General features: G+C 49.0%; 1 protein-coding gene across 2 annotated transcripts in view; it reads left to right on the top strand.

Annotated features, from left to right (window-relative positions):
• The window catches only part of hspa12a (heat shock protein 12A), a 26,868-nt gene continuing 141 nt past the window's right edge, over window positions 1–26,727 (top strand). The window contains exons 1-6 of one of the 2 annotated variants that reach the window (XM_072436727.1): window positions 1–180; window positions 5,153–5,239; window positions 20,805–20,909; window positions 21,473–21,731; window positions 24,267–24,370; window positions 25,601–26,727. The exon at window positions 25,601–26,727 is cut by the window's right edge and continues 139 nt beyond it. In XM_072436727.1, coding sequence (XP_072292828.1) covers window positions 102–180; window positions 5,153–5,239; window positions 20,805–20,909; window positions 21,473–21,731; window positions 24,267–24,370; window positions 25,601–26,232 — 1,266 coding nt within the window. In that variant the 5' untranslated portion in view covers window positions 1–101 and the 3' untranslated portion in view covers window positions 26,233–26,727. The remainder of the gene's footprint in view (window positions 181–5,152; window positions 5,240–20,804; window positions 20,910–21,472; window positions 21,732–24,266; window positions 24,371–25,600) is intronic. The other variant, XM_072436728.1, reaches the window with a different exon arrangement.

Raw genomic sequence — 26,727 nt, forward strand, 5'->3', positions numbered from 1 at the left:
TTTAGTCTGGTCTAGTCCCTCGTGAGAACCCGGAGCAGCTGATCGTGGCTCTGGAGCCTGAAGCCGCCTCCATCTACTGCAGGAAGCTCCGTCTGCATCAGATGGTGGACCTGAGCGGGCAGAAGAGCAGCCAGAACGGAGTGAGCCCCACAGAGAACCTGGGCAACGCCATGACACAAGGTAAACTCCACCACAACTACACCAGAACTACACCAGAACTACACCAGAACTACACCAGAACTATACCAGAACTATACCAGAACTCCACCAGAACTACACCAGAACTACACCAGAACTCCACCACAACTACACCAGAACTACACCAGAACTATACCAGAACTACACCAGAACTACACCAGAACTACACCAGAACTACACCAGAACTACACCAGAACTATACCAGAACTATACCAGAACTCCACCAGAACTACACCAGAACTACACCAGAACTATACCAGAACTCCACCACAACTACACCAGAACTACACCAGAACTATACCAGAACTACACCAGAACTACACCAGAACTACACCAGAACTACACCAGAACTATACCAGAACTATACCAGAACTACACCAGAACTACACCAGAACTACACCAGAACTATACCAGAACTACACCAGAACTCCACCACAACTACACCAGAACTACACCAGAACTACACCAGAACTATACCAGAACTACACCAGAACTATACCAGAACTACACCAGAACTACACCAGAACTATACCAGAACTACACCAGAACTATACCAGAACTATACCAGAACTACACCAGAACTATACCACAACTCCACCAGAACTATACCAGAACTATACCAGAACTACACCAGAACTACACCAGAACTACACCAGAACTATACCACAACTCCACCAGAACTATACCAGAACTATACCAGAACTACACCAGAACTACACCAGAACTACACCAGAACTATACCAGAACTACACCAGAACTATACCAGAACTACACCAGAACTATACCACAACTCCACCAGAACTATACCAGAACTATACCAGAACTACACCAGAACTCCACCAGAACTATACCACAACTCCACCAGAACTATACCAGAACTACACCAGAACTACACCAGAACTATACCAGAACTACACCAGAACTACACCAGAACTACACCAGAACTATACCACAACTCCACCAGAACTATACCAGAACTACACCAGAACTACACCAGAACTATACCAGAACTACACCAGAACTACACCAGAACTACACCAGAACTATACCAGAACTACACCAGAACTACACCACAACTCCACCAGAACTACACCAGAGCAGCACCAGAACTCCACCAGAACTACACTAGAAAAACACCAGAACAACACGAACTACATCAGAACACCAGAACTACACCAGAACTACACCAGAACTTCACCAGAACTACAGCAGAACAACACCAGAACAACACAAACTACACCAGAACTACACCACAACTCCACCAGAACTACACTAGAAAAACACCAGAACAACACGAACTACATCAGAACACCAGAACAACACAAACTACACCAGAACTACACCAGAACTATACCAGAACTACACCAGAACAACACCAGAACTATACCAGAACTACACCAGAACTACACCACAACTCCACCAGAACTACACCAGAGCAGCACCAGAACTACACCAGAGCAACACCAGAGCAACACCAGAACAACACCAGAACTACACCAGAACTACACCAGAGCAGCACCAGAGCAGCACCAGAACTACACCAGAACTACAATTGAACTACACCAGAACTACACCAGAGCAGCACCAGAACAACACCAGAACACACCAGAACAGCACCAGAACTACACCAGAGCAGCACCAGAACAACACTGGAACTACACCAGAGCAGCACCAGAACAGCACCAGAACTACACCAGAACTACACCAGAACTACACTAGAAAAACACCAGAACAACACAAACTACATCAGAGCTACACCAGAACAATCACCATAACTACACCAGAACAGTAGCAGAACAACACCAGAACTACACCAGAACTACACTTTAACTACACCAAAACCACACCAAAACATCACCAGAACTACACCAGAACAGCATCAGAACTACACCAGAACTACACCAGAACTACACTTTAACTACACCAAAACCACACCAAAACATCACCAGAAGTACACCAGAACAGCATCAGAACTACACCAGAAAAACACCAGAACAACACGAACTACACAAACTACATCAGAGCTACACCAGAACAACACCAGAACAACACCAGAACAACACTAGAAAAACACCAGAACAACACAAACTACATCAGAACACCAGAACTACACCAGAACAGCAGCAGAGCTACACTAGAACTACACCAGAACTACACCAGAACTACACCAGAACTACACCAGAACAGTAGCAGAACAACACCATAACTACACTATAACTACACCAAATCTACACCAAAACTACACCAGAACTTCACCAGAACTACACCAGAACAGCATCAGAACTACACCAGAACTACACCAGAACTACACCAGAACTACACCAGAACTACACCAGAACTACACCAGAACAGTAGCAGAACAACACCATAACTACACTATAACTACACCAAATCTACACCAAAACTACACCAGAACTTCACCAGAACTACACCAGAACAGCATCAGAACTACACCAGAACTACACCAGAACTACACCAGAACAACACTAGAAAAACACCAGAACAACACAAACTACATCAGAACACCAGAACTACACCAGAAAAAACATCAGAACAGCCACAGAGCTACACTAGAACTACACCAGAACAGTAGCAGAACAACACCAGAACAACACTAGAAAAACACCAGAACAACACGAACTACATCAGAACAGCATAACTACACCAGAACTACACCAGAACTACACCAGAATAACACCAGAACTACACCAGAACAGCAGCGGAGCTACACTAGAACTACACCAGAATAACACCAGAACTACACCAGAATAACACCAAAACTACACCAGAACAGTAGCAGAACAACACCATAATTACACCATAACTACACCAAATCTACACCAAAACTACACCAGAACTTCACCAGAACTACACCAGAACAGCATCAGAACTACACCAGAACTACACCAGAACAACGCTAGAAAAACACCAGAACAACACGAACTACATCAGAACACCAGAACTACACCAGAACTACACCAGAACAGCCACAGAGCTACACTAGAACTACACCAGAACAACACTAGAACTGCACCAGAACACCAGAACTACACCAGAACTACATCAACCCACAGCGCAGAGCCCCACCCTGGTTCCAGACTCTTTCACTTTGGAGCTTCTTAGAACAGATCTAAATCCTCCTGATACTTTTGACTCCTGAGGTGGATCTGAGCGAGTCACAAAAGACGTTTAGTCATTCCAGTGTGTGTGTGTGTGAGGGGCGTGGCTAAAGCTAGTGTGTGTGAGGGGCGTGGCTAAAGCTAGTGTGTGTGAGGGGCGTGGCTAAAGCTAGTGTGTGTGAGGGGCGTGGCTAAAGCTAGTGTGTGTGAGGGGCGTGGCTAAAGCTAGTGTGTGTGAGGGGCGTGGCTAAAGCTAGTGTGTGTGAGGGGCGTGGCTAAAGCTAGTGTGTGTGAGGGGCGTGGCTAAAGCTAGTGTGTGTGAGGGGCGTGGCTAAAGCTAGTGTGTGTGAGGGGCGTGGCTAAAGCTAGTGTGTGTGAGGGGCGTGGCTAAAGCCTCTACGCCGCGTTTGAACCTCTCTTTATGTCTTTGGCTTTGGATCATGTGACATTTTATGACCTGGAAATATCAGATTGTGGCTCTTGACAAAGCGAGTGCCATAAACAGGAAACGGCTGTTGCTAACGCGCTTTACTAGCTTTGTGTTGCTAACGTGCTTTACTAGCTTTGTGTTGCTAACGCGCTTTACTAGCTTTGTGTTGCTAACGTGCTTTACTAGCTTTGTGTTGCTAACGCGCTTTACTAGCTTTGTGTCGCTAAGTCTCCACACAGTCGTTAGCATCAGTGGAAACACGGCGCTTTAGCTCGAGATCAAGTCAGAGTTTGGAGACAAATGATTCTTTTGTGTTCCTCTGCTTTTTGCCTGAGTCTGCGTTCTCTCTCGTCCAATCATCTGGCTGTGCTGTGAAGCTCCTCCCACATATAATTGTAACTTTGACATTTCTTTTCTTCCTGTTGAACGTCGTGTGTGAAGTTTCTCCAGGTAAATCCTAAAGTTTAGATCTAAAAGCCCTAAACGCATGAGAGCTGCACCTGTTCAGTCCGGACCGGCCCCACTGTCTCCCCCACTGTCCTCCCCCACCGTGTCCCCCACCGTGTCCCCCACCGTGTCCCCCACTGTCCTCCCCCACCGTGTCCCCCACCGTGTCCCCCACTGTCCTCCCCCACCGTGTCCCCCACCGTGTCCCCCACTGTCCTCCCCCACCGTGTCCCCCACCGTGTCCCCCACTGTCCTCCCCCACCGTGTCCCCCACTGTCCTCCCCCACCGTGTCCCCCACTGTCCTCCCCCACCGTGTCCCCCACCGTGTCCCCCACTGTCCTCCCCCACCGTGTCCCCCACCGTGTCCCCCACTGTCCTCCCCCACCGTGTCCCCCACTGTCTCCCCCACTGTCCTCCCCCACCGTGTCCCCCACCGTGTCCCCCACTGTCCTCCCCCACCGTGTCCCCCACCGTGTCCCCCACTGTCCTCCCCCACCATGTCCCCCACTGTCCTCCCCCACCGTGTCCCCCACTGTCCTCCCCCACCGTGTCCCCCACTGTCCTCCCCCACCGTGTCCCCCACCGTGTCCCCCACTGTCCTCCCCCACCGTGTCCCCCACCGTGTCCCCCACTGTCCTCCCCCACCGTGTCCCCCACTGTCCTCCCCCACCGTGTCCCCCACCGTGTCCCCCACTGTCCTCCCCCACCGTGTCCCCCACCGTGTCCCCCACTGTCCTCCCCCACCGTGTCCCCCACTGTCCTCCCCCACCGTGTCCCCCACTGCCTCTCCACTTTCCTCTGTAACCTCTGTGACCTCCGTGACCTCTGTGACCTCTGTCCGCCTCACCTTTGACCTCAGTCCTGCTTCACTCCCTTCTCTCTCTCATTCCTTCTTCCTTTTCTTTTTCTCTTCCTTCTTTATCTCTAACTTCTCTCTTTCTTCTGTCTTGACTTTAGCGAAGGACATCGTGCGGAAGAACAGACAGAGTCGCACGTTTATGGTGGAGAACGTGATCGGAGAGCTGTGGTCCGAGCTCCAGGAAGGTACTGTCCCTGACCACCAGGTCCAGACCAGAGACCAGGACCAGACCAGAGACCAGGACCAGACCAGAGACCAGGACCAGACCTGAGACCAGGACCAGACCAGAGACCAGGACCAGACCTGAGACCAGGACCAGACCAGAGACCAGGACCAGACCTGAGACCAGGACCAGACCTGAGACCAGGACCAGACCTGAGACCAGGACCAGACCTGAGACCAGGACCAGACCTGAGACCAGAGACCAGACCAGACCTCTAGACAAATCCTTCAAACAAGGTTAGACCAGGTTTAGAACCAGGTTTAGAACCAGGTTTAGACCAGGTTTAGAACCAGGTTTAGACCAGGTTTAGACCAGGTTTAGACCAGGTTTAGAACCAGGTTTAGACCAGGTTTAGAACCAGGTTTAGACTAGGTTTAGACCAGGTTTAGACCAGGTTTAGAACCAGGTTTAGACCAGGTTTAGACCAGGTTTAGAACCAGGTTTAGACCAGGTTTAGAACCAGGTTTAGACCAGGTTTAGAACCAGGTTTAGACCAGGTTTAGACCAGGTTTAGACCAGGTTTAGACCAGGTTTAGACCAGGTTTAGAACCAGGTTTAGACCAGGTTTAGAACCAGGTTTAGACCAGGTTTAGAACCAGGTTTAGACCAGGTTTAGAACCAGGTTTAGAACCAGGTTTAGACCAGGTTTAGACCAGGTTTAGAACCAGGTTTAGACCAGGTTTAGACCAGGTTTAGAACCAGGTTTAGACCAGGTTTAGACCAGGTTTAGAACCAGGTTCAGACCAGGTTTAGACCAGGTTTAGAACCAGGTTTAGAACCAGGTTCAGACCAGGTTTAGACCAGGTTTAGAACCAGGTTTAGACCAGGTTTAGAACCAGGTTTAGAACCAGGTTTAGACCAGGTTTAGAACCAGGTTTAGAACCAGGTTTAGACCAGGTTTAGACCAGGTTTAGACCAGGTTTAGAACCAGGTTTAGAACCAGGTTTAGACCAGGTTTAGACCAGGTTTAGACCAGGTTTAGAACCAGGTTTAGAACCAGGTTCAGACCAGGTTTAGACCAGGTTTAGAACCAGGTTTAGAACCAGGTTTAGACCAGGTTTAGACCAGGTTTAGACCAGGTTTAGAACCAGGTTTAGAACCAGGTTTAGACCAGGTTTAGACCAGGTTTAGACCAGGTTTAGACCAGGTTTAGAACCAGGTTTAGAACCAGGTTTAGACCAGGTTTAGAACCAGGTTTAGAACCAGGTTTAGAACCAGGTTTAGAACCAGGTTTAGACCAGGTTTAGAACCAGGTTTAGAACCAGGTTTAGAACCAGGTTTAGACCAGGTTTAGACCAGGTTTAGAACCAGGTTTAGAACCAGGTTTAGAACCAGGTTTAGACCAGGTTTAGACCAGGTTTAGAACCAGGTTTAGAACCAGGTTTAGACCAGGTTTAGAACCAGGTTTAGACCAGGTTTAGACCAGGTTTAGAACCAGGTTTAGAACCAGGTTTAGAACCAGGTTTAGAACCAGGTTTAGACCAGGTTTAGAACCAGGTTTAGACCAGGTTTAGACCAGGTTTAGACCCAGGTTTAGACCAGGTTTAGAACCAGGTTTAGACCAGGTTTAGACCAGGTTTAGACCAGGTTTAGAACCAGGTTTAGAACCAGGTTTAGAACCAGGTTTAGAACCAGGTTTAGACCAGGTTTAGACCAGGTTTAGACCAGGTTTAGAACCAGGTTTAGACCAGGTTTAGACCAGGTTTAGAACCAGGTTTAGACCAGGTTTAGACCAGGTTTAGACCCAGGTTTAGACCAGGTTTAGAACCAGGTTTAGACCAGGTTTAGACCAGGTTTAGACCAGGTTTAGAACCAGGTTTAGAACCAGGTTTAGAACCAGGTTTAGACCAGGTTTAGACCAGTTTAGACCAGGTTTAGACCAGGTTTAGACCAGGTTTAGAACCAGGTTTAGACCAGGTTTAGACCAGGTTTAGAACCAGGTTTAGACCAGGTTTAGACCAGGTTTAGACCAGGTTTAGACCCAGGTTTAGACCAGGTTTAGAACCAGGTTTAGACCAGGTTTAGACCAGGTTTAGACCAGGTTTAGAACCAGGTTTAGACCAGGTTTAGACCAGGTTTAGACCAGGTTTAGAACCAGGTTTAGACCAGGTTTAGACCAGGTTTAGAACCAGGTTTAGACCAGGTTTAGACCAGGTTTAGACCAGGTTTAGAACCAGGTTTAGACCAGGTTTAGAACCAGGTTTAGACTAGGTTTAGACCAGGTTTAGACCAGGTTTAGAACCAGGTTTAGACCAGGTTTAGACCAGGTTTAGAACCAGGTTTAGACCAGGTTTAGAACCAGGTTTAGACCAGGTTTAGACCAGGTTTAGACCAGGTTTAGAACCAGGTTTAGACCAGGTTTAGAACCAGGTTTAGACCAGGTTTAGAACCAGGTTTAGACCAGGTTTAGAACCAGGTTTAGACCAGGTTTAGAACCAGGTTTAGAACCAGGTTTAGACCAGGTTTAGACCAGGTTTAGAACCAGGTTTAGACCAGGTTTAGACCAGGTTTAGAACCAGGTTTAGACCAGGTTTAGACCAGGTTTAGAACCAGGTTCAGACCAGGTTTAGACCAGGTTTAGAACCAGGTTTAGAACCAGGTTCAGACCAGGTTTAGACCAGGTTTAGAACCAGGTTTAGACCAGGTTTAGAACCAGGTTTAGAACCAGGTTTAGACCAGGTTTAGAACCAGGTTTAGAACCAGGTTTAGACCAGGTTTAGACCAGGTTTAGACCAGGTTTAGAACCAGGTTTAGAACCAGGTTTAGACCAGGTTTAGACCAGGTTTAGACCAGGTTTAGAACCAGGTTTAGAACCAGGTTCAGACCAGGTTTAGACCAGGTTTAGAACCAGGTTTAGAACCAGGTTTAGACCAGGTTTAGACCAGGTTTAGACCAGGTTTAGAACCAGGTTTAGAACCAGGTTTAGACCAGGTTTAGACCAGGTTTAGAACCAGGTTTAGAACCAGGTTTAGACCAGGTTTAGAACCAGGTTTAGAACCAGGTTTAGAACCAGGTTTAGAACCAGGTTTAGACCAGGTTTAGAACCAGGTTTAGAACCAGGTTTAGAACCAGGTTTAGACCAGGTTTAGACCAGGTTTAGAACCAGGTTTAGAACCAGGTTTAGAACCAGGTTTAGACCAGGTTTAGACCAGGTTTAGAACCAGGTTTAGAACCAGGTTTAGACCAGGTTTAGAACCAGGTTTAGACCAGGTTTAGACCAGGTTTAGAACCAGGTTTAGAACCAGGTTTAGAACCAGGTTTAGAACCAGGTTTAGACCAGGTTTAGAACCAGGTTTAGACCAGGTTTAGACCAGGTTTAGACCCAGGTTTAGACCAGGTTTAGAACCAGGTTTAGACCAGGTTTAGACCAGGTTTAGACCAGGTTTAGAACCAGGTTTAGAACCAGGTTTAGAACCAGGTTTAGAACCAGGTTTAGACCAGGTTTAGACCAGGTTTAGACCAGGTTTAGAACCAGGTTTAGACCAGGTTTAGACCAGGTTTAGAACCAGGTTTAGACCAGGTTTAGACCAGGTTTAGACCAGGTTTAGACCAGGTTTAGACCAGGTTTAGAACCAGGTTTAGACCAGGTTTAGACCAGGTTTAGAACCAGGTTTAGACCAGGTTTAGACCAGGTTTAGACCAGGTTTAGAACCAGGTTTAGAACCAGGTTTAGAACCAGGTTTAGACCAGGTTTAGACCAGTTTAGACCAGGTTTAGACCAGGTTTAGACCAGGTTTAGAACCAGGTTTAGACCAGGTTTAGACCAGGTTTAGAACCAGGTTTAGACCAGGTTTAGACCAGGTTTAGACCAGGTTTAGACCCAGGTTTAGACCAGGTTTAGAACCAGGTTTAGACCAGGTTTAGACCAGGTTTAGACCAGGTTTAGAACCAGGTTTAGACCAGGTTTAGACCAGGTTTAGACCAGGTTTAGAACCAGGTTTAGACCAGGTTTAGACCAGGTTTAGAACCAGGTTTAGAACCAGGTTTAGAACCAGGTTTAGACCAGGTTTAGACCAGGTTTAGAACCAGGTTTAGACCAGGTTTAGAACCAGGTTTAGACCAGGTTTAGACCAGGTTTAGACCAGGTTTAGACCAGGTTTAGAACCAGGTTTAGAACCAGGTTTAGACCAGGTTTAGACCAGGTTTAGAACCAGGTTTAGAACCAGGTTTAGAACCAGGTTTAGACCAGGTTTAGAACCAGGTTTAGAACCAGGTTTAGAACCAGGTTTAGACCAGGTTTAGACCAGGTTTAGAACCAGGTTTAGACCAGGTTTAGAACCAGGTTTAGACCAGGTTTAGACCAGGTTTAGACCAGGTTTAGACCAGGTTTAGAACCAGGTTTAGAACCAGGTTTAGACCAGGTTTAGACCAGGTTTAGAACCAGGTTTAGAACCAGGTTTAGACCAGGTTTAGAACCAGGTTTAGACCAGGTTTAGACCAGGTTTAGAACCAGGTTTAGACCCAGGTTTAGACCAGGTTTAGACCAGGTTTAGAACCAGGTTTAGACCAGGTTTAGAACCAGGTTTAGACCAGGTTTAGACCAGGTTTAGACCAGGTTTAGAACCAGGTTTAGACCAGGTTTAGACCAGGTTTAGAACCAGGTTTAGACCAGGTTTAGACCAGGTTTAGAACCAGGTTTAGACCAGGTTTAGACCAGGTTTAGAACCAGGTTTAGACCAGGTTTAGACCAGGTTTAGAACCAGGTTTAGACCAGGTTTAGACCAGGTTTAGAACCAGGTTTAGACCAGGTTTAGAACCAGGTTTAGACCAGGTTTAGACCAGGTTTAGACCAGGTTTAGAACCAGGTTTAGACCAGGTTTAGACCAGGTTTAGAACCAGGTTTAGACCAGGTTTAGACCAGGTTTAGAACCAGGTTTAGACCAGGTTTAGACCAGGTTTAGAACCAGGTTTAGACCCAGGTTTAGAACCAGGTTTAGACCAGGTTTAGAACCAGGTTTAGACCAGGTTTAGACCAGGTTTAGAACCAGGTTTAGACCAGGTTTAGACCAGGTTTAGAACCAGGTTTAGAACCAGGTTTAGACCAGGTTTAGACCAGGTTTAGACCAGGTTTAGAACCAGGTTTAGACCAGGTTTAGACCAGGTTTAGACCAGGTTTAGAACCAGGTTTAGACCAGGTTTAGACCAGGTTTAGACCAGGTTTAGAACCAGGTTTAGACCAGGTTTAGAACCAGGTTTAGACCAGGTTTAGACCAGGTTTAGAACCAGGTTTAGACCCAGGTTTAGAACCAGGTTTAGACCAGGTTTAGACCAGGTTTAGACCAGGTTTAGACCAGGTTTAGACCAGGTTTAGAACCAGGTTTAGACCAGGTTTAGAACCAGGTTTAGACCAGGTTTAGAACCAGGTTTAGACCAGGTTTAGACCAGGTTTAGAACCAGGTTTAGACCAGGTTTAGACCAGGTTTAGACCAGGTTTAGAACCAGGTTTAGAACCAGGTTTAGACCAGGTTTAGACCAGGTTTAGACCAGGTTTAGACCAGGTTTAGAACCAGGTTTAGACCAGGTTTAGACCAGGTTTAGACCAGGTTTAGAACCAGGTTTAGACCAGGTTTAGACCAGGTTTAGAACCAGGTTTAGACCAGGTTTAGAACCAGGTTTAGACCAGGTTTAGACCAGGTTTAGACCAGGTTTAGACCAGGTTTAGAACCAGGTTTAGACCAGGTTTAGACCAGGTTTAGAACCAGGTTTAGACCAGGTTTAGACCAGGTTTAGAACCAGGTTTAGACCAGGTTTAGACCAGGTTTAGACCAGGTTTAGACCAGGTTTAGACCAGGTTTAGAACCAGGTTTAAACCAGGTTTAGACCAGGTTTAGACCAGGTTTAGACCAGGTTTAGAACCAGGTTTAGACCAGGTTTAGAACCAGGTTTAGAACCAGGTTTAGACCAGGTTTAGACCAGGTTTAGACCAGGTTTAGACCAGGTTTAGAACCAGGTTTAGAACCAGGTTTAGAACCAGGTTTAGACCAGGTTTAGACCAGGTTTAGACCAGGTTTAGAACCAGGTTTAGACCAGGTTTAGACCAGGTTTAGAACCAGGTTTAGACCAGGTTTAGACCAGGTTTAGAACCAGGTTTAGACCAGGTTTAGACCAGGTTTAGAACCAGGTTTAGACCAGGTTTAGACCAGGTTTAGAACCAGGTTTAGACCAGGTTTAGACCAGGTTTAGAACCAGGTTTAGAACCAGGTTTAGACCAGGTTTAGAACCAGGTTTAGACCAGGTTTAGAACCAGGTTTAGACCAGGTTTAGACCAGGTTTAGACCAGGTTTAGAACCAGGTTTAGACCAGGTTTAGACCAGGTTTAGAACCAGGTTTAGACCAGGTTTAGAACCAGGTTTAGACCAGGTTTAGACCAGGTTTAGACCAGGTTTAGAACCAGGTTTAGACCAGGTTTAGACCAGGTTTAGACCAGGTTTAGACCAGGTTTAGAACCAGGTTTAGAACCAGGTTTAGACCAGGTTTAGACCAGGTTTAGACCAGGTTTAGAACCAGGTTTAGACCAGGTTTAGACCAGGTTTAGAACCAGGTTTAGACCAGGTTTAGACCAGGTTTAGACCAGGTTTAGAACCAGGTTTAGACCAGGTTTAGAACCAGGTTTAGACCAGGTTTAGACCAGGTTTAGAACCAGGTTTAGACCCAGGTTTAGAACCAGGTTTAGACCAGGTTTAGAACCAGGTTTAGACCAGGTTTAGACCAGGTTTAGACCAGGTTTAGACCAGGTTTAGACCAGGTTTAGACCAGGTTTAGACCAGGTTTAGACCAGGTTTAGACCAGGTTTAGACCAGGTTTAGAACCAGGTTTAGACCAGGTTTAGAACCAGGTTTAGACCCAGGTTTAGACCCAGGTTTAGACCAGGTTTAGACCAGGTTTAGAACCAGGTTTAGACCAGGTTTAGACCAGGTTTAGACCAGGTTTAGAACCAGGTTTAGACCAGGTTTAGACCAGGTTTAGAACCAGGTTTAGACCAGGTTTAGACCAGGTTTAGAACCAGGTTTAGACCAGGTTTAGAACCAGGTTTAGAACCAGGTTTAGACCAGGTTTAGACCAGGTTTAGAACCAGGTTCAGACCAGGTTTAGACCAGGTTTAGAACCAGGTTTAGACCAGGTTTAGACCAGGTTTAGACCAGGTTTGACCAGGTTTAGACCAGGTTTAGACCAGGTTTAGAACCAGGTTTAGACCAGGTTTAGAACCAGGTTTAGAACCAGGTTTAGACCAGGTTTAGAACCAGGTTTAGACCAGGTTTAGACCAGGTTTAGAACCAGGTTTAGACCAGGTTTAGACCAGGTTTAGACCAGGTTTAGACCAGGTTTAGACCAGGTTTAGAACCAGGTTTAGACCAGGTTTAGACCAGGTTTAGAACCAGGTTTAGACCAGGTTTAGACCAGGTTTAGACCAGGTTTAGACCAGGTTTAGAACCAGGTTTAGACCAGGTTTAGACCAGGTTTAGAACCAGGTTTAGACCAGGTTTAGACCAGGTTTAGAACCAGGTTTAGACCAGGTTTAGACCAGGTTTAGACCAGGTTTAGACCAGGTTTAGACCAGGTTTAGAACCAGGTTTAGACCAGGTTTAGACCAGGTTTAGACCAGGTTTAGACCAGGTTTAGACCAGGTTTAGACCCAGGTTTAGACCAGGTTTAGAACCAGGTTTAGACCAGGTTTAGACCAGGTTTAGACCAGGTTTAGACCAGGTTTAGACCAGGTTTAGACCAGGTTTAGACCAGGTTTAGAACCAGGTTTAGACCAGGTTTAGACCAGGTTTAGAACCAGGTTTAGACCAGGTTTAGACCAGGTTTAGACCAGGTTTAGAACCAGGTTTAGACCAGGTTTAGACCAGGTTTAGACCAGGTTTAGAACCAGGTTTAGACCAGGTTTAGACCAGGTTTAGACCAGGTTTAGAACCAGGTTTAGACCAGGTTTAGAACCAGGTTTAGACCAGGTTTAGAACCAGGTTTAGACCAGGTTTAGACCAGGTTTAGAACCAGGTTTAGACCAGGTTTAGACCAGGTTTAGAACCAGGTTTAGACCAGGTTTAGAACCAGGTTTAGACCAGGTTTAGACCAGGTTTAGACCAGGTTTAGAACCAGGTTTAGACCAGGTTTAGACCAGGTTTAGAACCAGGTTTAGACCAGGTTTAGACCAGGTTTAGAACCAGGTTTAGACCAGGTTTAGACCAGGTTTAGAACCAGGTTTAGACCAGGTTTAGACCAGGTTTAGACCAGGTTTAGAACCAGGTTTAGACCAGGTTTAGACCAGGTTTAGAACCAGGTTTAGAACCAGGTTTAGACCAGGTTTAGACCAGGTTTAGAACCAGGTTTAGACCAGGTTTAGACCAGGTTTAGAACCAGGTTTAGACCAGGTTTAGACCAGGTTTAGACCAGGTTTAGACCAGGTTTAGAACCAGGTTTAGACCAGGTTTAGACCAGGTTTAGACCAGGTTTAGACCAGGTTTAGAACCAGGTTTAGACCAGGTTTAGACCAGGTTTAGAACCAGGTTTAGAACCAGGTTTAGACCAGGTTTAGACCAGGTTTAGAACCAGGTTTAGAACCAGGTTTAGACCAGGTTTAGACCAGGTTTAGAACCAGGTTTAGACCAGGTTTAGACCAGGTTTAGAACCAGGTTTAGACCAGGTTTAGACCAGGTTTAGACCAGGTTTAGAACCAGGTTTAGACCAGGTTTAGAACCAGGTTTAGACCAGGTTTAGACCAGGTTTAGACCAGGTTTAGAACCAGGTTTAGACCAGGTTTAGACCAGGTTTAGACCAGGTTTAGAACCAGGTTTAGACCAGGTTTAGACCAGGTTTAGAACCAGGTTTAGAACCAGGTTTAGAACCAGGTTTAGACCAGGTTTAGACCAGGTTTAGACCAGGTTTAGAACCAGGTTTAGACCAGGTTTAGAACCAGTCTGATGTTGTAGCTCTTTCCTTCTTCTGCTTTGGCTTTTGTCCTTCTTTGTTCCTTTTCTTTTCTGTTTGTGTCAAAAGTCTCACAATCAAATGGTGAACGAGGTGCAGCACGTTCTGTCCGAGGTTCAAGAAGCTGAACATGTTCAACCTCATTTTATGTAGAACTAGAGAAAGATATTTCTCTGAAACAATCTGAAGCTGCAGTGACAACGGGCGTGTCCTGTTGCCACGGTAACAGATGAACGAACCCTCCAGCTCAGCTGCCGTTAGAACTCATTTCCACATCAAGTGTCATGAGTTTACTTATACTTTAATGACAAAGTTCAGGGCATTAAAAATGATATAAATCCCACAATGTAATAAAATGACCCTAAAACCACTTAGAGCAGACTCACTTTGCACCTGTAACTGACAAAACTGTCCATGAGATCATCACAGTCTGAGTTCATCTACAGCTGCTCCATGTGTCACCTCCAGATTTATAAAGTCTGAGCTGAACTGGCCCCGCCATAAACTGGTTAAGGTCCTATCTGGAAGACAGGAAGCACTTTGTGTCTCAGACCACATGCCCCTGACCTGTGGGGGGCCCCAAGGGTCAGTCCTGTCAAGTCAGATCTATGTTTCACTGTCACAGGTGAATCTGGACCAGTGGATTCACTCTGTCACTGCATCAACAGATCAGTGTGTGGACCGGCCTCCTGCTGGTGCCAGAGGGCCTCCTGCTGGTGCCAGAGTCAGGACTTTAAATTGTGCTCTACAAATAAACTCACCTCGGTGTGTGTGCAGGTGCAGGTGGTCACATGTTGTGTGTGTGCAGGTGCAGGTGGTCACATGTTGTGTGTGTGCAGGTGCAGGTGGTCACATGTTGTGTGTGTGCAGGTGCAGGTGGTCACATGTTGTGTGTGTGCAGGTGCAGGTGGTCAAATGTTGTGTGTGTGCAGGTGACAGGTGGTCACATGTTGTGTGTGTGCAGGTGACAGGTGGTCACATGTTGTGTGTGTGCAGGTGCAGGTGGTCACATGTTGTGTGTGTGCAGGTGGTCACATGTTGTGTGTGTGCAGGTGCAGGTGGTCACATGTTGTGTGTGTGCAGGTGCAGGTGGTCACATGTTGTGTGTGTGCAGGTGCAGGTGGTCACATGTTGTGTGTGTGCAGGTGCAGGTGGTCACATGTTGTGTGTGTGCAGGTGGTCACATGTTGTGTGTGTGCAGGTGGTCACATGTTGTGTGTGTGCAGGTGCAGGTGGTCACATGTTGTGTGTGTGCAGGTGACAGGTGGTCACATGTTGTGTGTGTGCAGGTGACAGGTGGTCACATGTTGTGTGTGTGCAGGTGCAGGTGGTCACATGTTGTGTGTGTCCAGGTGCAGGTGGTCACATGTTGTGTGTGTGCAGGTGGTCACATGTTGTGTGTGTGCAGGTGGTCACATGTTGTGTGTGTGCAGGTGACAGGTGGTCACATGTTGTGTGTGTGCAGGTGACAGGTGGTCACATGTTGTGTGTGTGCAGGTGACAGGTGGTCACATGTTGTGTGTGTGCAGGTGGTCACATGTTGTGTGTGTGCTGGTGCAGGTGGTCACATGTTGTGTGCAGGTGCAGGTGGTCACATGTTGTGTGTGTCCAGGTGCAGGTGGTCACATGTTGTGTGTGTGCAGGTGGTCACATGTTGTGTGTGTGCAGGTGGTCACATGTTGTGTGTGTGCAGGTGGTCACATGTTGTGTGTGTGCAGGTGGTCACATGTTGTGTGTGTGCAGGTGACAGGTGGTCACATGTTGTGTGTGTGCAGGTGACAGGTGGTCACATGTTATGTGTGTGCAGGTGCAGGTGGTCACATGTTGTGTGTGTGCAGGTGCAGGTGGTCACATGTTGTGTGTGTGCAGGTGCAGGTGGTCACATGTTGTGTGTGTGCAGGTGGTCACATGTTGTGTGTGTGCAGGTGGTCACATGTTGTGTGTGTGCAGGTGGTCACATGTTGTGTGCAGGTGCAGGTGGTCACATGTTGTGTGTGTGCAGGTGCAGGTGGTCACATGTTGTGTGTGTGCAGGTGCAGGTGGTCACATGTTGTGTATGTGCAGGTGACAGGTGGTCACATGTTGTGTGTGTGCAGGTGCAGGTGGTCACATGTTGTGTGTGTGCAGGTGACAGGTGGTCACATGTTGTGTGTGTGCAGGTGCAGGTGGTCACATGTTGTGTGTGTGCAGGTGACAGGTGGTCACATGTTGTGTATGTGCAGGTGACAGGTGTTCACATGTTGTGTGTGCAGGTGCAGGTGGTCACATGTTGTGTGTGCAGGTGCAGGTGGTCATATGTTGTGTGTGTGCAGGTGCAGGTGGTCACATGTTGTGTGTGTGCAGGTGACAGGTGGTCACATGTTGTGTGTGTGCAGGTGCAGGTGGTCACATGTTGTGTGTGTGCAGGTGCAGGTGGTCACATGTTGTGTGTGTGCAGGTGCAGGTGGTCACATGTTGTGTGTGTGCAGGTGACAGGTGGTCACATGTTGTGTGTGTGCAGGTGACAGGTGGTCACATGTTGTGTGTGTGCAGGTGACAGGTGGTCACATGTTGTGTGTGTGCAGGTGGTCACATGTTGTGTGCAGGTGCAGGTGGTCACATGTTGTGTGTGTGCAGGTGCAGGTGGTCACATGTTGTGTGTGTGCAGGTGACAGGTGGTCACATGTTGTGTGTGTGCAGGTGACAGGTGGTCACATGTTGTGTGTGTGCAGGTGCAGGTGGTCACATGTTGTGTGTGTGCAGGTGACAGGTGGTCACATGTTGTGTGTGTGCAGGTGCAGGTGGTCACATGTTGTGTGTGTGCAGGTGACAGGTGGTCACATGTTGTGTATGTGCAGGTGACAGGTGTTCACATGTTGTGTGTGTGCAGGTGACAGGTGGTCACATGTTGTGTGTGTGCAGGTGACAGGTGGTCACATGTTGTGTGTGTGCAGGTGACAGGTGGTCACATGTTGTGTGTGTGCAGGTGCAGGTGGTCACATGTTGTGTGTGTGCAGGTGCAGGTGGTCACATGTTGTGTGTGTGCAGGTGACAGGTGGTCACATGTTGTGTGTGTGCAGGTGCAGGTGGTCACATGTTGTGTGTGTGCAGGTGACAGGTGGTCACATGTTGTGTGTGTGCAGGTGCAGGTGGTCACATGTTGTGTGTGTGCAGGTGACAGGTGGTCACATGTTGTGTGTGTGCAGGTGACAGGTGGTCACATGTTGTGTGTGTGCAGGTGCAGGTGGTCACATGTTGTGTGTGTGCAGGTGACAGGTGGTCACATGTTGTGTGTGTGCAGGTGACAGGTGGTCACATGTTGTGTGTGTGCAGGTGACAGGTGGTCACATGTTGCGTGTGTGCAGGTGCAGGTGGTCACATGTTGTGTGTGCAGGTGCAGGTGGTCACATGTTGTGTGTGTGCAGGTGGTCACATGTTGTGTGTGTGCAGGTGACAGGTGGTCACATGTTGTGTGTGTGCAGGTGACAGGTGGTCACATGTTGTGTGTGTGCAGGTGCAGGTGGTCACATGTTGTGTGTGTGCAGGTGCAGGTGGTCACATGTTGTGTGCAGGTGCAGGTGGTCACATGTTGTGTGTGTGCAGGTGACAGGTGGTCACATGTTGTGTGTGTGCAGGTGACAGGTGGTCACATGTGTGTGTGCAGGTGCAGGTGGTCACATGTTGTGTGTGTGCAGGTGGTCACATGTTGTGTGTGTGTAGGTGCAGGTGGTCGCATGTTGTGTGTGTGCAGGTGCAGGTGGTCACATGTTGTGTGTGTGCAGGTGACAGGTGGTCACATGTTGTGTGTGTGCAGGTGCAGGTGGTCACATGTTGTGTGTGTGCAGGTGACAGGTGGTCACATGTTGTGTGTGTGTAGGTGCAGGTGGTCACATGTTGTGTGTGTGCAGGTGGTCACATGTTGTGTGTGTGCAGGTGCAGGTGGTCACATGTTGTGTGTGTGCAGGTGCAGGTGGTCACATGTTGTGTGTGTGCAGGTGCAGGTGGTCACATGTTGTGTTTGTGCAGGTGCAGGTGGTCACATGTTGTGTGTGTGCAGGTGCAGGTGGTCAAATGTTGTGTGTGTGCAGGTGGTCACATGTTGTGTGTGTGCAGGTGACAGGTGGTCACATGTTGTGTGTGTGCAGGTGACAGGTGGTCACATGTTGTGTGTGTGCAGGTGGTCACATGTTGTGTGTGTGCAGGTGGTCACATGTTGTGTGTGTGCAGGTGACAGGTGGTCACATGTTGTGTGTGCAGGTGGTCACATGTTGTGTGTGTGCAGGTGGTCACATGTTGTGTGTGTGCAGGTGGTCACATGTTGTGTGTGTGCAGGTGACAGGTGGTCACATGTTGTGTGTGTGCAGGTGCAGGTGGTCACATGTTGTGTGTGTGCAGGTGACAGGTGGTCACATGTTGTGTGTGTGCAGGTGACAGGTGGTCACATGTTGTGTGTGTGCAGGTGCAGGTGGTCACATGTTGTGTGTGTGCAGGTGATCACATGTTGTGTGTGTGCAGGTGGTCACATGTTGTGTGTGTGCAGGTGACAGGTGGTCACATGTTGTGTGTGTGCAGGTGGTCACATGTTGTGTGTGTGCAGGTGACAGGTGGTCACATGTTGTGTGTGTGCAGGTGACAGGTGGTCACATGTTGTGTGTGTGCAGGTGACAGGTGGTCACATGTTGTGTGTGTGCAGGTGGTCACATGTTGTGTGTGTGCAGGTGACAGGTGGTCACATGTTGTGTGTGTGCAGGTGCAGGTGGTCACATGTTGTGTGTGTGCAGGTGCAGGTGGTCACATGTTGTGTGCAGGTGCAGGTGGTCACATGTTGTGTGTGTGCAGGTGACAGGTGGTCACATGTTGTGTGTGTGCAGGTGACAGGTGGTCACATGTGTGTGTGCAGGTGCAGGTGGTCACATGTTGTGTGTGTGCAGGTGGTCACATGTTGTGTGTGTGTAGGTGCAGGTGGTCGCATGTTGTGTGTGTGCAGGTGCAGGTGGTCACATGTTGTGTGTGTGCAGGTGACAGGTGGTCACATGTTGTGTGTGTGCAGGTGCAGGTGGTCACATGTTGTGTGTGTGCAGGTGACAGGTGGTCACATGTTGTGTGTGTGTAGGTGCAGGTGGTCACATGTTGTGTGTGTGCAGGTGGTCACATGTTGTGTGTGTGCAGGTGCAGGTGGTCACATGTTGTGTGTGTGCAGGTGCAGGTGGTCACATGTTGTGTGTGTGCAGGTGCAGGTGGTCACATGTTGTGTTTGTGCAGGTGCAGGTGGTCACATGTTGTGTGTGTGCAGGTGCAGGTGGTCAAATGTTGTGTGTGTGCAGGTGGTCACATGTTGTGTGTGTGCAGGTGACAGGTGGTCACATGTTGTGTGTGTGCAGGTGACAGGTGGTCACATGTTGTGTGTGTGCAGGTGGTCACATGTTGTGTGTGTGCAGGTGGTCACATGTTGTGTGTGTGCAGGTGACAGGTGGTCACATGTTGTGTGTGCAGGTGGTCACATGTTGTGTGTGTGCAGGTGGTCACATGTTGTGTGTGTGCAGGTGGTCACATGTTGTGTGTGTGCAGGTGACAGGTGGTCACATGTTGTGTGTGTGCAGGTGCAGGTGGTCACATGTTGTGTGTGTGCAGGTGACAGGTGGTCACATGTTGTGTGTGTGCAGGTGACAGGTGGTCACATGTTGTGTGTGTGCAGGTGCAGGTGGTCACATGTTGTGTGTGTGCAGGTGCAGGTGGTCACATGTTGTGTGTGTGCAGGTGACAGGTGGTCACATGTTGTGTGTGTGCAGGTGACAGGTGGTCACATGTTGTGTGTGTGCAGGTGCAGGTGGTCACATGTTGTGTGTGTGCAGGTGATCACATGTTGTGTGTGTGCAGGTGGTCACATGTTGTGTGTGTGCAGGTGACAGGTGGTCACATGTTGTGTGTGTGCAGGTGGTCACATGTTGTGTGTGTGCAGGTGACAGGTGGTCACATGTTGTGTGTGTGCAGGTGACAGGTGGTCACATGTTGTGTGTGTGCAGGTGACAGGTGGTCACATGTTGTGTGTGTGCAGGTGGTCACATGTTGTGTGTGTGCAGGTGACAGGTGGTCACATGTTGTGTGTGTGCAGGTGACAGGTGGTCACATGTTGTGTGTGTGCAGGTGACAGGTGGTCACATGTTGTGTGTGTGCAGGTGCAGGTGGTCACATGTTGTGTGTGTGCAGGTGATCACATGTTGTGTGTGTGCAGGTGGTCACATGTTGTGTGTGTGCAGGTGACAGGTGGTCACATGTTGTGTGTGTGCAGGTGGTCACATGTTGTGTGTGTGCAGGTGACAGGTGGTCACATGTTGTGTGTGTGCAGGTGACAGGTGGTCACATGTTGTGTGTGTGCAGGTGACAGGTGGTCACATGTTGTGTGTGTGCAGGTGGTCACATGTTGTGTGTGTGCAGGTGACAGGTGGTCACATGTTGTGTGTGTGCAGGTGACAGGTGGTCACATGTTGTGTGTGTGCAGGTGACAGGTGGTCACATGTTGTGTGTGTGCAGGTGGTCACATGTTGTGTGTGTGCAGGTGACAGGTGGTCACATGTTGTGTGTGTGCAGGTGACAGGTGGTCACATGTTGTGTGTGTGCAGGTGACAGGTACGTGGTGGTGGACTGCGGTGGAGGAACAGTGGACCTCACTGTTCATCAGATCAGACTTCCTGAAGGTCATCTGAAGGAGCTTTACAAAGCCTCAGGTAAAACACAGTGCGGTCAATCATCACAGTGGACCTCTCGGACCACTCGGACCACTCGGACCTCTCGGACCTCTCGGACCACTCGTACCTCCCGGACCACTCGTTCCTCTCGGACCACTCGGACCTCTCGGACCACTCGGACCACTCGGACCTCTCGGACCACTCGGACCTCTCGGACCTCTCGGACCACTCGGACCACTCGGACCACTCGGACCTCTCGGACCTCTCCGACCACTCGGACCTCTCGGACCTCTCGGACCACTCGGACCTCTCGGACCTCTCGGACCGCTCGGACCACTCGGACCTCTCGGACCACTCGGACCACTCGGACCACTCGTACCACTCGGACCACTCGGACCTCTCGGACCACTCGGACCTCTCGGACCACTCGGACCTCTCGGACCACTCGGACCTCTCGGACCACTCGGACCACTCGTACCTCTCGGACCACTCGGACCTCTCGGACCACTCGGACCACTCGGACCTCTCGGACCACTCGGACCACTCGGACCTCTCGGGCCGCTCGGGCCGCTCGGGCCTCTAAACTGAAGCGTGTGTTCCAGGAGGTCCGTACGGCTCCATCGGCATCGACTACGAGTTCGAGAAGCTCCTGTGCAGGATCTTCGGTCAGGACTTCATCGACCAGTTCAAGCTGAAGCGTCCGGCGGCCTGGGTCGACCTCATGATCGCCTTTGAGTCTCGAAAACGCGCCGCGGCTCCAGAACGAACAAACCCACTCAACATAAACCTGCCCTTCTCCTTCATCGACTACTACAAGAAGTTCAGAGGTCACAGTGTGGAGCACGCTCTCCGGAAGAGCAAGTGAGACCTGCTTTAGACCTGCTTTAGTCCTGCTTTAGTCCTGCTTTAGTCCTGCTTTAGTCCTGGTTTAGTCCTGCTTTAGTCCTACTTTAGTCCTGCTTTAGTCCTGCTTTAGTCCTGCTTTAGACCTGTTTTAGTCCTGCTTTAGACCTGCTTTAGTCCTGGTTTAGTCCTGCTTTAGTCCTGCTTTAGACCTGCTTTAGTCCTGCTTTAGACCTGTTTTAGTCCTGCTTTAGTCCTGCTTTAGACCTGCTTTAGTCCTGCTTTAGACCTGCTTTAGTCCTGGTTTAGTCCTGCTTTAGTCCTGCTTTAGACCTGCTTTAGTCCTGCTTTAGACCTGCTTTAGTCCTGCTTTAGTCCTGCTTTAGTCCTGGTTTAGTCCTGCTTTAGTCCTGCTTTAGACCTGCTTTAGTCCTGCTTTAGACCTGCTTTAGTCCTGGTTTAGTCCTGCTTTAGTCCTGCTTTAGACCTGCTTTAGTCCTGCTTTAGTCCTGGTTTAGTCCTGCTTTAGACCTGCTTTAGTCCTGCTTTAGTCCTGCTTTAGACCTGCTTTAGTCCTGCTTTAGTCCTGGTTTAGTCCTGCTTTAGACCTGCTTTAGTCCTGCTTTAGTCCTGCTTTAGTCCTGGTTTAGTCCTGCTTTAGTCCTGCTTTAGACCTGCTTTAGTCCTGCTTTAGTCCTGGTTTAGTCCTGCTTTAGACCTGCTTTAGTCCTGCTTTAGTCCTGCTTTAGACCTGCTTTAGTCCTGGTTTAGTCCTGCTTTAGACCTGCTTTAGACCTGGTTTAGTCCTGCTTTAGACCTGCTTTAGACCTGGTTTAGTCCTGCTTTAGTCCTGCTTTAGACCTGGTTTAGTCCTGCTTTAGTCCTGCTTTAGACCTGGTTTAGTCCTGCTTTAGTCCTGCTTTAGACCTGGTTTAGTCCTGCTTTAGTCCTGCTTTAGTCCTGCGTTAGACCTGCTTTAGTCCTGCTTTAGACCTGTTTTAGTCCTGCTTTAGTCCTGCTTTAGTCCTGCTTTAGACCTGTTTTAGTCCTGCTTTAGTCCTGCTTTAGACCTGGTTTAGTCCTGCTTTAGACCTGTTTTAGACCTGCTTTAGTCCTGCTTTAGACCTGGTTTAGTCCTGCTTTAGTCCTGCTTTAGTCCTGCTTTAGACCTGCTTTAGTCCTGCTTTAGTCCTGGTTTAGTCCTGCTTTAGTCCTGGTTTAGACTTGGTTTAGACCTGGTTTAGTCCTGGTTTAGACCTGCTTTAGTCCTGCTTTAGTCCTGCTTTAGACCTGCTTTAGTCCTGCTTTAGTCCTGGTTTAGTCCTGCTTTAGTCCTGCTTTAGTCCTGCTTTAGTCCTGGTTTAGTCCTGCTTTAGTCCTGGTTTAGTCCTGCTTTAGTCCTGCTTTAGTCCTGCTTTAGACCTGCTTTAGTCCTGCTTTAGACCTGTTTTAGTCCTGCTTTAGACCTGGTTTAGTCCTGCTTTAGTCCTGCTTTAGTCCTGCTTTAGACCTGCTTTAGTCCTGCTTTAGTCCTGCTTTAGACCTGCTTTAGTCCTGCTTTAGTCCTGGTTTAGTCCTGCTTTAGTCCTGCTTTAGTCCTGCTTTAGTCCTGGTTTAGTCCTGCTTTAGTCCTGGTTTAGTCCTGCTTTAGTCCTGCTTTAGTCCTGCTTTAGACCTGCTTTAGTCCTGCTTTAGACCTGTTTTAGTCCTGCTTTAGACCTGGTTTAGTCCTGCTTTAGTCCTGCTTTAGTCCTGCTTTAGACCTGCTTTAGTCCTGCTTTAGTCCTGGTTTAGACTTGGTTTAGACCTGGTTTAGTCCTGGTTTAGACCTGCTTTAGTCCTGCTTTAGTCCTGCTTTAGACCTGCTTTAGTCCTGCTTTAGTCCTGGTTTAGTCCTGCTTTAGTCCTGCTTTAGTCCTGCTTTAGTCCTGGTTTAGTCCTGCTTTAGTCCTGGTTTAGTCCTGCTTTAGTCCTGCTTTAGTCCTGCTTTAGACCTGCTTTAGTCCTGCTTTAGACCTGTTTTAGTCCTGCTTTAGTCCTGGTTTAGTCCTGCTTTAGTCCTGCTTTAAACTGATCAAAACTGTAACATTGTATTGATTTTTATCCCCTCTCCCTCCTCGTCTCCTCCTCTCTCCACCTCGCCTCCTCACCTCCTCACCTCCTCACCTCCTCGTCTCCTCCCCTCTCTCTCCTCACCTCCTCACCTCCTCGTCTCCTCCCCTCTCCCCCCTCACCTCCTCACCTCCTCGTCTCCTCCCCTCTCCCTCCTCACCTTCTCACCTCCTCGTCTCCTCCCCTATCCCTCATCGCCTCCTCACCTCCTCGCCTCCTCGCCTCCTCACCTCCTCGTCTCCCCCCCTCTCCCTCCTCGTCTCCTCCCCTCTCCCGCCTCACCTCCTCACCTCCTCGTCTCCTCCCCTCTCCCTCCTCGCCTCCTCACCTCCTCACCTCCTCACCTCCTCGTCTCCTCCCCTCTCCCGCCTCACCTCCTCACCTCCTCGTCTCCTCCCCTCTCCCTCCTCACCTCCTCACCTCCTCGTCTCCTCTCCTCAGTGTGGACTTTGTGAAGTGGTCTTCTCAGGGGATGCTGAGGATGAGTCCAGACGCCATGAACTCTCTGTTCAAACCCACCATTGACCACATCATCCAACACTTACGTGAGTACAGCAAATACTGCAAATACTACTGCAAATACTACTGCAAATACTACTGCAAATACTACTATATACTGTTACTTTTGCTTGATAATTGTACACAAGACACATTGTTGGGTTTGGATCCGACGAGACGAACGTGACTCTATGAGAAGCAGAAAGATCGTTCCAGACCAGTTCAAACCAGACCAGTCCAGACCAGACCAGGCCAGACCAGACCAGTCCAGTCCAGACCAGACCAGACCTGTCCAGACCAGACCAGACCAGTTCAAACCAGACCAGACCAGTTCAAACCAGACCAGTCCAGACCAGTCCAGACCAGACCAGTCCAGACCAGATCAGACCAGACCAGTCCAGACCAGACCAGTCCAGACCAGACCAGTCCAGACCAGACCAGTTCAAACCAGACCAGGCCAGACCAGACCAGTCCAGACCAGACCAGACCAGACCAGTCCAGACCAGTCCAGACCAGACCAGACCAGTCCAGACCAGACCAGTCCAGACCAGACCAGTTCAAACCAGACCAGACCAGGCCAGACCAGACCAGTCCAGACCAGACCAGACCAGACCAGTCCAGACCAGACCAGACCAGTCCAGACCAGTCCAGACCAGACCAGACCAGTCCAGACCAGTCCAGACCAGTCCAGACCAGTCCAGACCAGTCCAGACCAGACCAATTCAAACCAGACCAGGCCAGTCCAGACCAGACCAGACCAGACCAGTCCAGACCAGACCAATTCAAACCAGACCAGACCAGGCCAGACCAGACCAGGCCAGTCCAGACCAGACCAGACCTGTCCAGACCAGACCAGACTGGTCAGTTGGAGCTGGAGAGTATTGAACAGTAAAAACACAAGAGTAGATACTTTGATTTGGTGACGGTTCCAAAGATTGTGAATTACAAACAAATAAACCCCAAATTATGTATTTCTAAATCTTAATGAATTAAATTGTTCACAAATAGTTTGAGGCGTCAGGTCCAGACAGGTCCAGACAGGTCCAGACAGGTCCAGACAGGTCCAGACAGGTCCAGACAGGTCCAGACAGGTCCAGACAGGTCCAGACAGGTCCAGACAGGTGAAGTTTGTGTTTTACGTGTCACAAGTTCCTGTTTGTGATTCTGTTCATTGACAATAAACCTTTTCTGGTTCTGATTCTTTGGCTGGGAATGCTAACGCTAATGCTAACGCTAACGCTAACACGTGCCTAAACCTCTGGTCCTTGTCCCTGCAGAGGAGCTGTTCTCGAAGCCTGAGGTGTCGGACATTAAGTTCCTGTTCCTGGTGGGAGGTTTCGCCGAGTCTCCTCTGCTGCAGGCGGCGGTGCAGGACATGCTCCAGGGCCGCAGTCGCATCATCATCCCTCACGACGTAGGCCTGACCATCCTGAAGGGGGCGGTGCTGTTCGGCCTGGACCCCAGCGTCATCAAAGTGCGCCGCTCGCCCCTGACCTACGGCGTGGGCGTGTTGAACCGCTTCGTGGAGGGGAAGCACCCGGCGGAGAAGCTGCTGGTGAAGGACGGGACGCGCTGGTGCACCGACGTCTTCGACACCTTCATCAGCGCCGACCAGTCGGTGGCGCTGGGCGAGGCCGTCAAACGCAGCTACACGCCGGCCAAACCCGGGCAGCGCGTCATCGTCATCCACGTCTACTGCGCCGAGAGGGAGAGCGTGGCCTTCATCAGCGAGCCCGGCGTCAGGAAGTGCGGCACGCTCAAGCTGGACGTGAGCGGCACCGAGAGCGTCGCCCCCCGCAGGGAGATCCAGACACTGCTGCAGTTTGGAGACACGGAGATACGCGCCATGGCTGTGGACGTGTCGACCGGCCGCAGCGTCAGAGCCAACATCGACTTCCTCAGCCACTAGAGCGCAAACTCCAACATCTCCAACATCTAAAACATCTCCAACATCTAAAACATCTAAAACATCTCCAACATCTAAAACATCTCCAACATCTAAAACATCTAAAATATCTCCAACATCTCCAACATCTAAAACATCTCCAACATCTAAAACATCTCCAACATCTAAAACATCTCCAACATCTAAAACATCTAAAACATCTCCAACATCTAAAACATCTAAAACATCTCCAACATCTAAAACATCTAAAACATCTCCAACATCTAAAACATCTAAAACATCTAAAACATCTAAAACATCTAAAACATCTCCAACATCTAAAACATCTCCAACATCTAAAACATCTAAAACATCTAAAACATCTAAAACATCTAAAACATCTAAAACATCTAAAACATGACTTGTTGCAGATGTTGGTGATGACCTGACATTTAGCACAGCAAGTTTCAGACTAGTTTCAGTGGGACTGGGCTTTATCTTTTCACAGGGAAAATGAAT

Source organism: Eucyclogobius newberryi, unplaced genomic scaffold (genome assembly GCF_026437365.1).
Source record: "Eucyclogobius newberryi isolate DKJ021-1_F unplaced genomic scaffold, fEucNew1.0.hap1 SCAF_8, whole genome shotgun sequence".
In the NCBI taxonomy this organism is placed as follows: domain Eukaryota; kingdom Metazoa; phylum Chordata; class Actinopteri; order Gobiiformes; family Gobiidae; genus Eucyclogobius; species Eucyclogobius newberryi.